At 43.3% G+C, this 15,334-nt stretch overlaps 1 protein-coding gene across 2 annotated transcripts in view; it reads left to right on the forward strand.

The window, feature by feature from the left end:
• SCUBE2 (signal peptide, CUB domain and EGF like domain containing 2) overlaps window positions 1-15,334 on the forward strand; it is a 64,416-nt gene that overhangs the window by 24,581 nt on the left and 24,501 nt on the right. For both annotated transcript variants that reach the window (XM_039536956.1, XM_039536955.1), the window contains 9 exons: window positions 1,797-1,913; window positions 3,032-3,154; window positions 5,002-5,118; window positions 8,077-8,199; window positions 8,692-8,808; window positions 9,439-9,525; window positions 10,248-10,352; window positions 11,569-11,724; window positions 12,088-12,291. In XM_039536956.1, the coding sequence (XP_039392890.1) occupies window positions 1,797-1,913; window positions 3,032-3,154; window positions 5,002-5,118; window positions 8,077-8,199; window positions 8,692-8,808; window positions 9,439-9,525; window positions 10,248-10,352; window positions 11,569-11,724; window positions 12,088-12,291 (1,149 nt within the window). The remainder of the gene's footprint in view (window positions 1-1,796; window positions 1,914-3,031; window positions 3,155-5,001; window positions 5,119-8,076; window positions 8,200-8,691; window positions 8,809-9,438; window positions 9,526-10,247; window positions 10,353-11,568; window positions 11,725-12,087; window positions 12,292-15,334) is intronic.

Raw genomic sequence — 15,334 nt, forward strand, 5'->3', positions numbered from 1 at the left:
TTTTAGCTGTGTGAATGGATAGGAAAGTCCATATCTTAGAGATGTTCTGCAGGAAGAATTGGCAGGATTAGACATAGCCTGATGTCTTTGACTGGGACGTAGGGGGTTGTGCTTAGTGGTTGGAGTAGGTCTAATGGTCAGAGAAGGAGTCACTCCTAGTGGTTAGAACAGGAGTCAGTAGCCAGGAATTGGAGCCCAGGTTGAGAGCTGGAGCCAGGAGTTGGAGCCCAGGTGCCAGAGCCAAAAGGCAAATCCAAAGTCAGAGGTTAGGAATCAGAGCCAAGGATCAGAACTGAGTTACCTGGAGAGAGGCAAGGCTGCTCAGGAACTGGCTCTGCTGCAGGTCCTGCTTCCAGACTGACTGTGCTGCAAGCCTTGATGCCTGACAGTGCTCCCTCCTTGCAGGCGCCTCACAGGGCCTTGGGGCCTGGTTTCTCCGTACTTCCGATGGAACTCTCGTAATAGGTCCAGGGCATGGCTGTTCTTTGTTGCTTCCCAAGACTGCTTGTCTAGAGCATACCCTTCCCAGTCCACCAAGAACTGGGGCTTTCCTCTCACTCACTGAGAGTCAAGGATCCAGTGGGCCAAGTACTTTCCTGTCTGCGGGCTTTTGTGGGTGCTGGATTGAAATGGTTTGGGATGGGTTCTCGATATAGGGCTTTAAAAGTGAGATCTGAAAGACAGGATGGATCTTCAAGGACTTGGGCATCTATAATCCGAAGGCCACTGGCTTCACCCATTTTATAGTCTTGAAGGGGCTTGGGTATGGTAGTCTAGTTTGGTGGATGGGCCACTCGATTTACGTTTCTGGTCAAGAGCCACACTTTGTCGTCTATGGCCAGATTGTGGGCAGCCTGATGGTCTTGGTCTGCATGGTGTTTATGGGGTTCTGTGGCAGACTGCAGGTGTTCTTCAGCTCCCAGGTGCCAGAGCCAACAGTCAGAGCTCAACTCGGGTCAGGAATTAAATCCGAGGGTCATAACTTGGTTACCTGGAGTGAGGTGAGGCAGGAGCAGGGCTGAACCAGCAGGTACAGGAACTATTGCGACCACTGGGCAGCCACTGATCTGCTGCTGGTCTTAAAAGTCAGTCTACTGACTTTTCCAATCAGTCAGGCCACATAGCCAATTGGGCAGCCTATTACAGGCCAGCTGTGCTCATTTTGTTGGGAGACTGGCTCTGCTGCAGGCCCTGGTTGCTGACACCCAGATTTGTGGAAGTAAAGCAGAGTCAAAGTTGACACCCAGGTTATGGGCCAGACTGACAGGCAGGATGGTGGTGTTCTTTACAGGGATTGAGAAAGAAGGCAGAAGAGAGAGCTTTGGGGAGCAGGAATAGAAATTCTTTATCAGCCATGTTGATTTGAGCTGATGGCATCCATGAGGAGATGTTGGAGAGACAGGCCAAGATTTTAATGTGGGCAGAAGGAGACAGGTTTGAAGCAGAGAAATTAAGCTACATCTCTATGCTATCTGTGTTTATGAATGAAATTTCCCAGAGATAAGATGTACAGGGAAAAGAGAAGGACAGAGCCTTGAGGAAGCCACACAGAAAGTTGGAAGTGGCTTGGGGAGGGATGGTGGTTGCCTATCCCCAGCCAGACGTCATGCTAAAACTGGTACGTACATAAATTAGACAGACAGGAAAAGACACAAGGAATGTAGATATTTTCTTCCGTCTCTAAATATACAATATAGCTGAATAGAAATGGAGTGGGCCACTACTAGCACCATATGCTACCTTATTTCCCTTACAACATTTCTGTACAAATATTAGCTTTATTTTTTCTGTGTTAGAAACATGCGCTGTAAATAATGGTGGCTGCGACCGCACTTGCAAAGACACCTCGACTGGAGTTCACTGCAGCTGTCCCATCGGATTTACACTCCAGTTTGATGGGAAGACATGTAAAGGTAGATTTTGCACTTTTGGAAACATACCTGTATAAACACCTAGCAGCAAGTGCACTAAACTCAAAGGGAAACTAGTTGAAGCATTCCTGAGAAAAAGCCAATGTGTATCTATCTGGGGATTGGAGAGCACTAGGGAAGCATTGAGGCAGGGAGTGATGCACAATCCCCTTTCACATGGTCCCTGTTGCACCAGTCCTAGATATGGAGCATATGAGTGCAAAGTATCTCTGCTTTGCCGTTGACGCCCTTCCGATCTCCAGTATGGCCTCTTTTTCTAATCAGGAGGTAGCAATGCACTGGTGGTACAATGGAGGTAAATGTAGCCTGCTAATCCACGGGCCAAGGCATGCATGCAGGCTATTACAGGTGTATATCCCCATGGAGGAGCAGATCGTCAGCCTGATATTATAACAAGCATTTGAAGGGTCTAAATGTGAAGATGGGTGTGGAATTATTTATGCTGTGCCAATCAGATATAACAAGGAATAACATGTTGAAAACGAGCAAAGGAGAATGTAGGTCGCACATTAGAATAAAATTCCCAAGAGTGAGGTCTGTTAGACTTGTGCCAAGGAAAGTGATGGAGTCCCTTTTGCTTGGCTTATTTAGAATTAGACAAAGAACTCAATAATCTGACATTGGTGTGGGAAGGGTAAGGTGACCCTATAGGTCTCTTCTGTCTGTAATTTCTGAAATGCTTTGGCAAGGAGGAAGAGAGAAAGAATTTTTACAAAGTTAAGACCTTTAAAGAGAAAAGCTTAGTTTAAGGCTCTAAAGGCTTTCCAGAAGGACAAATGACTTTATCGTCTCTAAACAGATGAGATAAGAAGGAGCCCCCTGTATGTGTGTGCTCAAGCAAAAGTGAATTTGAGAGCAGTATGTCAGATGAAAGGAAATAATACAGAAATGAGGCTGAACTGCAAAGATCATTTCTGAATCTGAATTTTCCCAAAGTTCGAGGTGATTTAGTTATTGAATCTTGTTCAGGACTCTCCCTGCACAGAACTTTCCAGTCAAGTCCAGCCGTTTCATTCACAGAACATGTATGTCTTTGGGATCTACCAACGAAAGGACACCAAACATGTTCCTTTTATTTGCTAATCACTTTTCTGTTACAGATATTGATGAATGCCAGGCCAGCAATGGAGGCTGTGATCATTTTTGTAAAAACACTGTCGGCAGTTTTGATTGCAGCTGCAAAAAAGGATTTAAATTATTGACAGATGAGAAGTCTTGTCAAGGTATGTGCATGGGGAGGCAAAAAAGGTAAAATAAATAAGATTGACTTGGATACCTACTGAAGTAATGAGGTGCTGGTAGACTTCAGAATGATTTCCATGATTTCTTCTTTCTAAAGTTGCTGTTAAAAATCAAAGCCTTTGGCATGATATCAGAGTGGGAGATTTGTTTGAAAGAGTGTTCACTGTACACTGAATGGTTATCTGAAAATAATAGAGAATGGCAGAAAATGGAACTATCAGGAAAGAAACTTCACTCCAGTGTGGCTATTTCTAATCTTTTTTTTAGATCAGACTTAACAGGACAAATATTTATGCAGTGCAAACTTGCCAGAGAAATGTAGGATTTCCAAGATTTCTGATGGAAGTTGTTTATGAATGTCTATTTTAAGGATTTATATCTCCTTTTGTCTGTTTTTTCTGTCACTTCTAGAATCTTGTAAACTTGATGTAGCTTGATTTGGGCCTGATCCCTTAAAGAGCAAATTTGGTGTAAGACTCCAATTCTGTTCCCATTTATGTCAATGGGAGTTTTGCCACAGACTTCTATGGGAACAGGATAACCCTCATCATGTTTAATATTTTGTTATAGCAGCATAGAGTTATTTTGATGATAATATAATAAACATTTAGGGCCTCTGATCCTGCTGCCCGTGGAATCCATGGGAGCTTTGCCGTTGACTTCAGTGGGAGCAGAATTGGGCCATTACCTAAAAAACCAAATTCAGTGTAAGTGTACGATATACAAAATGATTAAAATGCCCAGGAAAAATTCAGGTGGATGAAGCAAAGACATTCTAGCCAGCATTAAACACAAAGGCTTAAGGCATATAAGCCTTAAGCCCAAGATGTGCAGTGTGATGAATCTGTGGCCTAATGATAACTGTATCCAGTGGTGTTGCACAAAGAAAAGAATAGACCCTGGTGGTGGTCCCTCCAGAACTGCACTGAGGCACTTTGCTCGGGCTGGGTGGAGGAAGCTTCTGCAGAAGCCCATGCTCTGTATAGCCAAGGAGAGCATTTGGGTTTCTAGGGGTAACAGCCTGACGCCTTTCACCTGCACGAATTCCCAAAGCTTCCTGTCCTTTTTTCGCCTTTGGGAGAAGTATTTCAGTCAGTAGGTGAGAGGCCTAGCACAGATCTAAAACAAGCACTGCACATGCAGGGGCGGCTCTCGCTTTTTTGCTGCCCCAAGCACGGCAGTCAGGCAGCCTTCAGCAGCTTGCCTGCGGGAGGTCCCCGGTCCCGCGGATTCGGCGGCACGCCTGTGGGAGGTCCGCCGGTCCTGCGGCTTCGGCATACCAGCCACTGAACTGCCGCCGAATCCATGCCACCGAAGGCTGCCTGACTGCCGCCCTCGCAGGGACTTGCAGGGTGCCCCCCACAGCTTGCTGCCCCAGGCACGCGCTTGGAGCGCTGGTGCCTGGAGCCGCCACTGTGCATATGCACAGTTGAGGTAAAAATTTGGCCTCCCAGTTTTGTAAAAAGGCAGAAGGAAATGGAAAGTTACTTTGAAAATATTTTTCCTGCTGACTTTGTGTTGCCTTCCCTCGAAGAAGTATTTTTTTTCTGCTGATGGTCTTTTGCACTGAAGAGAACTTTGCAGCAATTTATTTTAAACATTACTATTAAAAATATAACCTCAGTTTACTCACTTGCCAAGAAATGTCTTACTTGGCAAACTAACTGCTCTCTTAAAAGTTGTTACTTCAATATGTTACAGACTAATGGCTTTAAAAGAATTTGCTTAGGTCATATAAAGCCGTGTGTTTCTATATCCAACTTTGCTAGCTCATAAATGCTTCCTTGACAAGCCCAGAGACGCTAATGTATCCTTTTAAAAATTACAGACATTGATGAATGTTCTTTTGAAAGGACATGTGACCATACGTGCATCAATCATCCAGGCTCTTTTGAGTGTAGTTGTAACAAAGGATACACTCTCTATGGCTTCACACATTGTGGAGGTGAGTATAAAAAGATACTAGTGTATATGTTTGTCAGAGTGCTGGAGCAATGCTCATTAAAGTCACTGGGACCCATGTGTCTAAAACCCTGTACAGCAAATGTATCCTTTGTCTTTTCCAGGCAGTTTTTCAAAAGGGGAGACAGTCCAAAAATGAAACACAATCCTCCATGCTTGACTATTAGCTTATCCTCCATGCTTGTCTTCTAGTTTAAATGATTTTAGAACAAACAGATGCATTCCACATGTAGATACTAAAGCCATGATCCAACAGTGTTTCCACATGAAAAATTCCCATTGATTTCATGTGGCGTTCTGTACACTAATTGCAAACTTGTAAGAAAAGGCTTCAAATGAATTATGATGTTAGCTATTTTGAAGGCTTTCTTTAGAATAAATGCACATTACCAACAAGCCTAACGGCCAGATCCTCATCTGATCTAAACTGGTGTAGCTCCACAATAGTCATGGAGTTACGCTGGTTTATACCAGCTAAGAATTTGGCCCTAAATTGTTTACTTCTGATTCCAAAGAAACCCTAAATGAAAAAGACCAATATGTTGACATGGTCTGACATCTGAAGCAAGGAAACTTGCAGAATGTTCATATGAAGCAGCCTGAGTTATTTGACACTAAATGAAAACAAAGCTATTTTCATGTGAAATATGGGCAAGATCTTCTATGACTATATATATGTATTCAGTTCACTGATAGGCATATGTGAATATGAGGCAGAATGGGCAGGCTTGATCTTGGGGACCATGATGCAAATACTTTGCTATTTTCACAATTCTCCTTTGCAGCATATCAGATGCTTGTAACCATGGGGATGAATTTAGGCTGGGATTCTCAGGGGAGCCTAAGGGAATTACATACCCAGCACCCATTCAATGAGATTTGGGCCTCTAACTCCCAAGGTCTCCTTTGAAAATCCCAACCTCATTGCTTATTAATGCAAGGGACTAATTGCAGCTGGCTTGAGTCTTGTCTAATGAAGGCAGATGCGGTGCAGACTTCCCCACACAGTATTGCCATTTTCCCCTCCTGACCGCAACATCTCTGCCATTCCAGTCCTGGACCTTGTTTAGGCAGAGACAGATAATCAGGTTTGTGGTAGTTTTGCAATGTGGCAAACAGGACCAAGTTCATTTCCCCTTTGTACTTAATGCAGTCTTATATGAACATCTTTCTATTAACATGGAGCCTGATTCTGTCACCCCTGTTCATACTGACTGGTAGTAAGGTACCATGCACCCCTGACTCAAGGTAGTGCAATCACATCATTACCCTGGGGAGTGGGAACTGGGAACACAGGAGAATGGATGAACACTGCTGTTATGAGAACAGGAGTACTTGTGGCACCTTAGAGACTAACAAATTTATTTCAGCATGAGCTTTTGTGAGCTACAGCTCACTTCTTCAGATGCATAGAATGGAACACACAGACAGGAGATATTTATACATACAGAGAACATGAAAAGGTGGAAGTATGCATACCAACAGGAAGAGTCTAATCAATTGAGATGAGCTATCATCAGCAGGAGAAAAAAAACTTTTGAAGTGATAATTAAGATGACCCATAGAAGGTGTGAGGAGAACTTAACATAGGGAAATAGATTCAATTAGTGTAATGACCCAACCATTCCCAGTCTCTGTTTAGGCCTGAGTTAATTGTGTCTAATTTGCATATTAATTCAAGTTCAGCAGTCTCTCTTTGGAGTCTGTTTTTGAAGTTTTTTTGTTGCAAAATTGCCACCTTCAAGTCTGTCACTGAGTGGTTAGAGAGGTTGAAGTGTTCTCCCACTGGTTTTTGAATGTTATGATTCCTGATGTCAGATTTGTGTCCATTTATTCTTTTGCATAGAGACTGTCTGGTTTGGACATGTACAAGCCAAGGGGAGCTGTGTATAGAAAGAACATAACTCAGCGGCAAAGGATTAAAGTTTCAGTGCTTGCTTATTATCAAGGCAATAGCCCAGATTCGCAGTGATGTTTGTTCCTGTGTAATCTACATAGTAACAGCTGTGTCCTTTCCCTAACTTGCCTCAAGTCAATCTCAGAAGGGTCTGAGGCAGCAGCAACAGAGAGAGACTGTGCATAGTGCTCGGACAGGCCATACAGGTCACTTCCTGGCTTCAGTAGTGGGTGTGAGCCAATCAGGCAACCACGTACCTTGGGCATTCTGATAGGACTTCCTGTGGAGCCTGACCTTTCAGGATCGGTGAGATATCTTCATCCATCTCCTTTGGTGATCACAAGGGAGTATTAGAGACTCAGGGCCCCTCCAGCTCTAGGTTCTAGATCCATTGAAACCGAGGTCCCAACACCCTCCTATTCTTACCCCCTATGTTCAGGAAAACAAGGCTTTGTGTATGTTCTTTATAATTAAACAGGATTGCGCGCACACACACACACAAAACTATCTGACTTGTATAACTGATTCCTCACCCTAATGGAAGCAACCTGGCAAGGCCCTGAATATTGGCTAAGAACTCAGCCAAATGGGGTAACAATATGCAACAGAGTATTGCCCCCGTGTACTCATTAACAGTGAGATAAAATGTATCGCAACATATTTATGCATCTGAACGTTTAAGACAAATGGTCAGTGTGAATCTTGTATCCGATCGTCTGATTTTGTTCCAAACTTAATAAATAACCATAAACAATGCTCTGTTAACTTTTGAAGCACATTGCGGAGGCTGGAATGTTTGTAACATAGTCAATTTGGGGCATATTTAACACACAACTAAACCATTTTGATCAGCTAAAGGGTTGTAGGGAATGCAGAAGCATATACAGTCAGATTTTCAAAAGTTGCCCATAGAATCAGATCCAAATTATACAGAGCAGCATTTGTGTGCACAGTTACCCAATTTTTATTTGTGTGAATTCAGCGCTGAATGAAAATGATACTAGACCAATATTTTAAAAAGGCCTTTTTCTCCCTCCTCTTTAGATATTAACGAATGTAGTATCAACAATGGAGGCTGCCAGAAGACCTGTGTGAACACACTGGGGGATTATGAATGTCAGTGTCATTCCAGCCACAAATTACACTGGAATAAAAAGGACTGTGTCGGTAAGGTGCATAGAAGACATTTTTATACTTTGGGTGTGCTTGAAGTCTATGCAGCTCAAGGCAATGCTGAAAATCTTGATCCATCCAACAAAGCAGCATGGATCATTATTTTCTTCATTAGATTTTTGCTTTACTTTTTAATCAGCCATGATGGCCATTGTTGAAACAGGTGAAAAACAGGAGATACTTTGAGGGGTTTTGGTGCTTTCTTTTCTGTGCTTTTATCTAGGCTTATTCTTTCATTCTCTTTTGTGCTTTCCTGCATGAAAAAATATGCTGGGATAGTTTTATGTGAAAGGAAATTACACATGGTGTTTGATCCGGGTGTGATTTAGTTTTTTTTAGTTCCCTCCCACTTCTCTCTGTGCAGAATGTTAATTGCATGGATGCAGTTTGGTACCAGTTATGTGACAGATGTAGCTGCAAGTCTGTCTTTCTGTGAATGCGGATGTTTTACTTCTCCCATGAGTGTTTGTGTTTTATCCTGTTTAGAGATAGAGAGGTCCATGCCTGATGATATATCACCCAAAGTATTGCTGTCCTGTATAAAGAGTGATGGGAGTGATAGGTGCATCTTAAACTGTCCCTCCGAGGTCCATTTGATTTCTGGTAAGTCCAAACAGAACAAAACATAAGGCTGTTCAATATGTGCTGCTATGTAGAGAATTTAGGAATAACAATACTTACTCTTGTGAAAGCCTAGAATAAGTAATGAAAAAAGAGAAACTTCTTCTGTTTATATAGGGATTTTCAGGTCCCTGCCAGAGCCCTAGGAATCCCCCTTTTTCTATCTTGTATAACTACTTTACCCTCAGATACCCCAGATCATAACAGTTGTTCTCTTCGGTGAAGAGGATATGATAGAAATCCCAGTGCTGTCCGTGCCATTCCACAACTGGCCAAGGTTGTTCAGGGATGTGAGGCACTCCATCCTCTGCATCTGAGCATGCTGCCTGCATGGCACTCCCAGCCCCTGTGTCCTGGGGAACAGGAAACAGGACCAGCCTTTGGTTAAGGACCACATACAGACAAGAGGGCAAAGCCACATTTATATCTGACCTCTTTTAAAACATTGATTGTTTAAAAAAATGCAGGTAGTTACCCCAAGCTCTGACTTTGGGAAAAAAAGGGAATAAAGATCAGCAAACTACCAATGTCTTAAAACCTGTGTGCATATCCCATCTGTATGTGTAACCTGCTTCCTGCCTTTAACGTCTACCTGTATAATCTGTCTGTTAGGAATGCAAGACGCCTACACTCTTACCTGTGGCAGCTCTTCTCAGCTTAAGAAAAAACAGCAAAATACAAATGAATCTACTTGCCTGGGTAATTACTAGACTTGCATGCTGTGATGTGGCTCATTTCTTTGAGTAGGGCAGTGTAAAACAGGGGTATATTATTCAGTTTTTGTGATGTTCTCTCCTTCAGTTTATTACCTTCATTTTTGCTTCCTCTTCTTTACCTGAGTGTGCACAACACACACACAATGATCCTCCTCAAAGTCCGGGCACTGCTTCACCAGCATCTCCCACATTCCTGCATCCTGAAAATGAGAATACAGAAAAGGGTCAGTAGCTAAGGTGAACAGCGGAGCTGAGGATTTAGGTGCCTCTTTTGAGGCACTCAGGTGGAAATATTTTGGCTATATATAACATATAGTTTGTTTAGCTGGATAGTAAAATGTATAAAGCATTTGGGAGCTAAGTGGATGAAAGGTGCTACTATAGATAAGTGTAGGGAGACAGATTCTCAGCTGGTGTTAAATGGCATATTTCTTTTGAGTTCAGTGAAGCTGAGGACCTGGCCCTATGATCGTTATTGTTCCTGGTTAAATAAAATATATCCCAACTTGTTACTCCAGTTCCAGTTATGAACTAACTTACCAGCTGAAGAAAACTGGTATCCAGCTCTGCACACACAAAACGCAGCATGGTAGTGATGGATAGTTTTACAGGTTATAATGTCCTTTTAGTGACCTGCTTGACATTGCCCTAGTAGTTCCAGTCTTTTTCTCATTGAAAGTCACACGTCCTTGTTTCTCTCTGAAGATACCTCAACCATCAAGACAAGTGTAACCTTTAAGTTTAATGAAGGAAAATGTAGTTTGAAAAAGACTGAGATGTTTCGAGAAGATCTGCAACAGATATTACCAGGTAAGGATGTATATATGAAGGTAAGCAGGCGAATGCTGTAATTCAGGGATTCTGAAATATTTTCATGGCATGGGCTGCATCTTAATAGTCAAAGAACTTTGCAAACTGCCTCTCCTTGCCCTGTTGATCCTATGGACCATGCCTCTTCCCAGTCACATCTCCTGCCTCCTCTGTCTCCCTGGGACCTGACCTGAATGATCATACTGTGTCCCTGATGTCGCATTGAAGAAGCTCCTGGCTTTTCTCCTTCTGGTGACTGTGGTCCCCAAGGTTGGCTCCTGGTTCTCTTCTCTTCCACTTATGCAGCAGTAGATCCTAATGGACACAGTGACGAGGCTGGCTCCTCCCTCTTGTTTTCAGCTCCTTTCTGGTGAAAGGATGAGCTGGAAGCCTGTAAAGGCAGCTGGAAACAAGGGGTGCCATGTGATCTGCCCACAGGGTACTGTTTGAGATGAGTCTGAATATTCTTTATAATGAAAACAAGATGCAGAATGAGGACTCAGCACATGGTCATATCATGGTGAATTTTTTACTTGATTGAATATGAAGAATCAAATCAGCATGTCAATATGTTTGGCTTTGAAAGAATAGGAGTGATCATCTGTACTACACACTTAGCAAGAACATATATTTATCCAAGAGCCAAAACGTGCTCAGGATGTTTCCTTAAATTGAACTTGTTTCCTTAGTGAAACTTTAAACAATAGTCTCTGTAAGGCCTGTGCATACTGGGACCAGGACCAGTTGTGTGGAAAAACTGTGGTAAGCTACCATAGCTTTCACACACTCTCAGACCAGAGCAGGCAAGAGTTTTTCCCTTGAAAAGACTAACCTATTCTGTGCAGGGAAAACCTGAAAATGGTTCTAATATGTTTACACAGGCCAAAAAAGATACACTAGGACTCTGCTAGCGGCAGCGACATTTAAGCCATCTGGTAGCTTTAGCAAGGTTCTAATCTCAGTGTGGACAGTACCTTCTGCGCAGTGAGGCCAGATCCTCAGCTGGTGTAAGTTGCTATTGGTCAATTGAAGTCACTGAAGCTACAGCAAAGTACACTAGCCAAGGATGCAGCCCAGTTGCTTGTAGTTTATTAGCATCTGGAGTTAATCATTTAGTCCCCTAGCAGTCTTCATAACAAAATATTTACTGAGCTGTAGTGAATGTCCAGTAACATAGTTGGCCAAGCTTTTGCCTCTTTTAATTTTGTTCATACAGATAATCATAACTCAGTAATGGAGAGCTTCTACTATGTAAACCTAAAATGCAGCTCTGGCAAGCAAGTTCTTGGAGCCGTCAGCAGACCCACGACAGCTAAAGAAATGTTCATCACAATGGACTTTGAGCTTGAAACAAACCAAAAGGAGGTGACAGGTTGGTTGGAGAACAATCCAAAATGCAATGGAAGGCTTCTTGCAGTTTGATCCTTAATTTCTTTCTTTCACTTTCACCTTTATGCAAAAAATAATCATACAAAAAGTATCTCCTGTTTTGAAGCTTCGTTTTACTGGTTTGGAAAGTATGATATTTATGCCTAGTCCCTAAGATCATTAAAAATTGTCCATTTGTTAATTTTCTTCTGGCTTGCTGGTGTTCTCCTTGAAGATTTCACCCCTGCGTCACACAGTTTGCATTCTCAGTTGTTTGCATTGACCAGTGTTTTAAACCAAATATTCTCGCAACTGTCATTTATACTGAAGTTCTCTGCTCCTAATTTTCATCCTTGTTACCTTGTAGACACATGTGATTTGAGCTGTGCTCGAAAAAGGACTGAGAAGAGACTCCGCAAAACAATTAGAACTTTGCGGAAGGCAATCAACAGGGAGCAATTCCACGTTCGTCTCTCTGGCATGGACCATGAAGTAGCTGAAAAGTCTCCCAGACTCTTGAATCTACAGGAGTTCTGTGGCATGGGACAAATGCGTGTGGATAACAGATGTGGTAAGCGCAGTGTGGAACATACCTAACTTTGGGACAAACCCCTTTGCATCCGTTTCAGCATCTTGCTCAGGATTGGTGAGCACTGAGGAATGGGGAGAGAGTGAGGGAGCTTCACCAGAATAAAAAAGGAAAACAGAATAAGGAGGTGTAAGAGCTTGTGCACAGTGGGAATTTATGTTGGGCTCAGAGCATGTGTGATTGGGGTAACAAAGTAGAGCATGTACTCTATTCTGCACTCCCTGGTAGATGACATATTGCCTATAAGGAGTTAGGAAGTGGGGATAGTATTGATCTTTAATTGTCCTTGTAGTTTACCAAATACGTTTTTTAATTATGATGTTAATGGGTTTTGCTGTGAGTCTCACTTAGTGTCTGAATATGCAAACATATCATCTCTGTCTAGTCCCCAACCCAACTCAGATTTTAATGAAATCACATTCTCTTTGTTAGTTGAGGCCTTGTGTGACAAAGACGCTTTACAGCCGAGTTATAAACTCACAGAAAGCCGGGTTTTTATAGGGGAACGCCGAGCAAATCTTAATGATCTTGGCACTAGCGGGTGCCACCATAATGAGGCCAGTGATAAATGCTTCCAAAGAACAAAGGTTTAGGGAGAAGGGTCAGATGTTATCTTAATAGGGGTCTAATGACCATGACGGCTAATTCAAGTCGCACAGTGTATGCAATATGTAACTGCTATTGCAAACCAATAAGCCTTTAAAATGCTTGTCAAACTAAATTTGATTTTTTTGTTAGTGCGTCTTCCAGCAGCAACCCTTTTCTGCTCTGGATGGGCAAATTCTGGAAAACTTGGAAGCATCTCTGAATTTCATATAATTAAGAAAATGTAATTAATGGTTAAACACCTGTTTGCAAGGAGGCCAGGTCAAAGGGAGCTGGATGTACACAGCACCAAACTGCTCAGGAATGTCAGAAATGAGCTGGAAGTTTCATTTAATTCTTAGTAGCTTTGTAATAAGGCTGGGCAAAGCTTTGGGTGCGTCACTGACTGTGAATATTGAAAAGTTTTCAAGTCTTTTTAGTGGAGAAAGGAGGGGAAAGATAATAGTGCTTAGCTAATATGGTGATGAGCAAACTAGAAATACCAGAGGGCAGATTGATTGCACACAACAAATCAGAACTCATATGGCTAAACTATGTCCTGATTTTCTTGGCGACCATTTTCTGTCATCCAGACTTGTAGTGAGTTAGTTATAAATAGGAACTGTGACATGCAGAGCCATGTGAGAGGATGTGTGTAATTATTTTCCTGTAATTTGCAGAGCCATTCCTTACTCATTAAAACTCAGGAAGCTTTTGTTGCATTTCTGTGCTAAAATCTGGGGATAAGGAGGCTTCTGCAGAATGGCAAGAAAGATTGTTCTGGCTGTAGCTAGTCAATGCCACATTAACTAAAACAGAGGATGGCCCTTTGAGCACAAACGTCAAGAGGAGGGACTCAGATAAGCTGTTCAGTGGTTATTGGGAACTGAATTGGTGCTCCATTTTCTCCAGTTACATTGCAAACAAAATACTCAGAGATCTTTTGGGCTCCACTCTTTCTGTGCCTCTGCCCTGGGAGTCAGATTACTGCATTGTGATCTATTTTCAAATTCATCTATTTTGTCTCTTTAAAACATAGTTTTCTGAATCTTTCATAAGTTTAGCTGTGGATGAGTTTAGTTCATTAGTTCTGTCCTCCATAGTGCTGATCCTCTGCCCATCTGCAGTCAGCCTGCCCTTAGTCTTTGCCTATTATGTCAGAGAGGAACCTAAATGATCAATCTTTGCATTTACTTTATTTTTCATTTAGAAGCTGGCTTGCAAAATGTCTGCATTGGGGGCCTGATCCTGCCTCACTGAAGTCAATGGAAGCTTCAGTGTGGGCAGGATAGGCCCTGAAGGGACAGGGCTAGGATCCTCACTAAGGACTATGGCACCATTTCTGGCTGTGCACTGTAAAAATGGCACTGGGACCACTGCTACCTCCCACCACCAGCCAGAAGGAGCAAAGGTAAGGAGCAACTGCAAAAACAGTAAGAAGAAGGAATTTGGAGGACTGTAGTGAGCAAGAGTGGGTATTAGGAAAAAAATAGTTCAGGGATGTAGGTAAGTATGAGATTAAGTTGTTTGTTGTTTGTTTTGCAGTAGTTCCCAAATGTCCCAAGCTACTGTGCTAGGCACCTTAAAGACACACGGAAAAGGAAGCACTTTGAACATGAGGATGACTATGTAGCAAGAGATCGCAAGTCAGTGAATGGATTCAAGGACATAACAGGAGTGGGAGAGAACTTTGGCAACAGGATTTTGAATTGACGGGGGTACAGGAGCAGGTAGACTCTTGGCATGGATGGGGCTTTCTGATGCGGCTATTGAGTAAAGGGCAGATTGCGGTTCAGAAATTTCAAATATCCTATTGAGAACAGAATAAATGTCTGGAATCTTAGGAGACTGCCTCTGAATGAAATTCACCTCAGTGCACACAGCCTGCTTTATAGATTCACAGGGCCTTGTGCTGGCCCTCAGTACTGGGATGAATTTCTCACCTCTGAGTAGTGTCCAGACCAGGGGTAGGCAAACCTTTTGGCCTGAGGGCCACATTGGGATTCTGAAATTGTATGGAGGGCTGGGTAGGGAAGGCTGTGCCTCCCCAAACAGCCTGGCCTCTGCCCCCTGACAGGCCCCCCGGGATTCCCATGCCTATCCAACCCCCCTGTTCCCCATCCCCTGACCGCCCCCCTCCAGAACCTCCTCCCCATCCAATCGCCCCCTGCTGCCTGTCCCCTGACTGCCCCCCCGGGACCCTCTGCCCCTTATCCACCCCCCACCCCTTTATCATGCTGCTTAGAGCAGCATGTCTGGCAGCCGCGCTGCTCGGCTGGAGCCAGCCACGCCGCTGCACTGCCTGGCAGGAGCTCACAGCCCTGCTGCCCAGAGTGCTGGCGGCACAGTGAGCTGAGGCTGCGGGGGTGAGGGGACAGCAGGGTGGGGTCGAGGACTAGCCTCCCCGGCCGGGAGCTTAAGGGCTGGGCAGGATGGTCCT

This window comes from Mauremys reevesii, linkage group 4 (genome assembly GCF_016161935.1).
Source record: "Mauremys reevesii isolate NIE-2019 linkage group 4, ASM1616193v1, whole genome shotgun sequence".
In the NCBI taxonomy this organism is placed as follows: domain Eukaryota; kingdom Metazoa; phylum Chordata; order Testudines; family Geoemydidae; genus Mauremys; species Mauremys reevesii.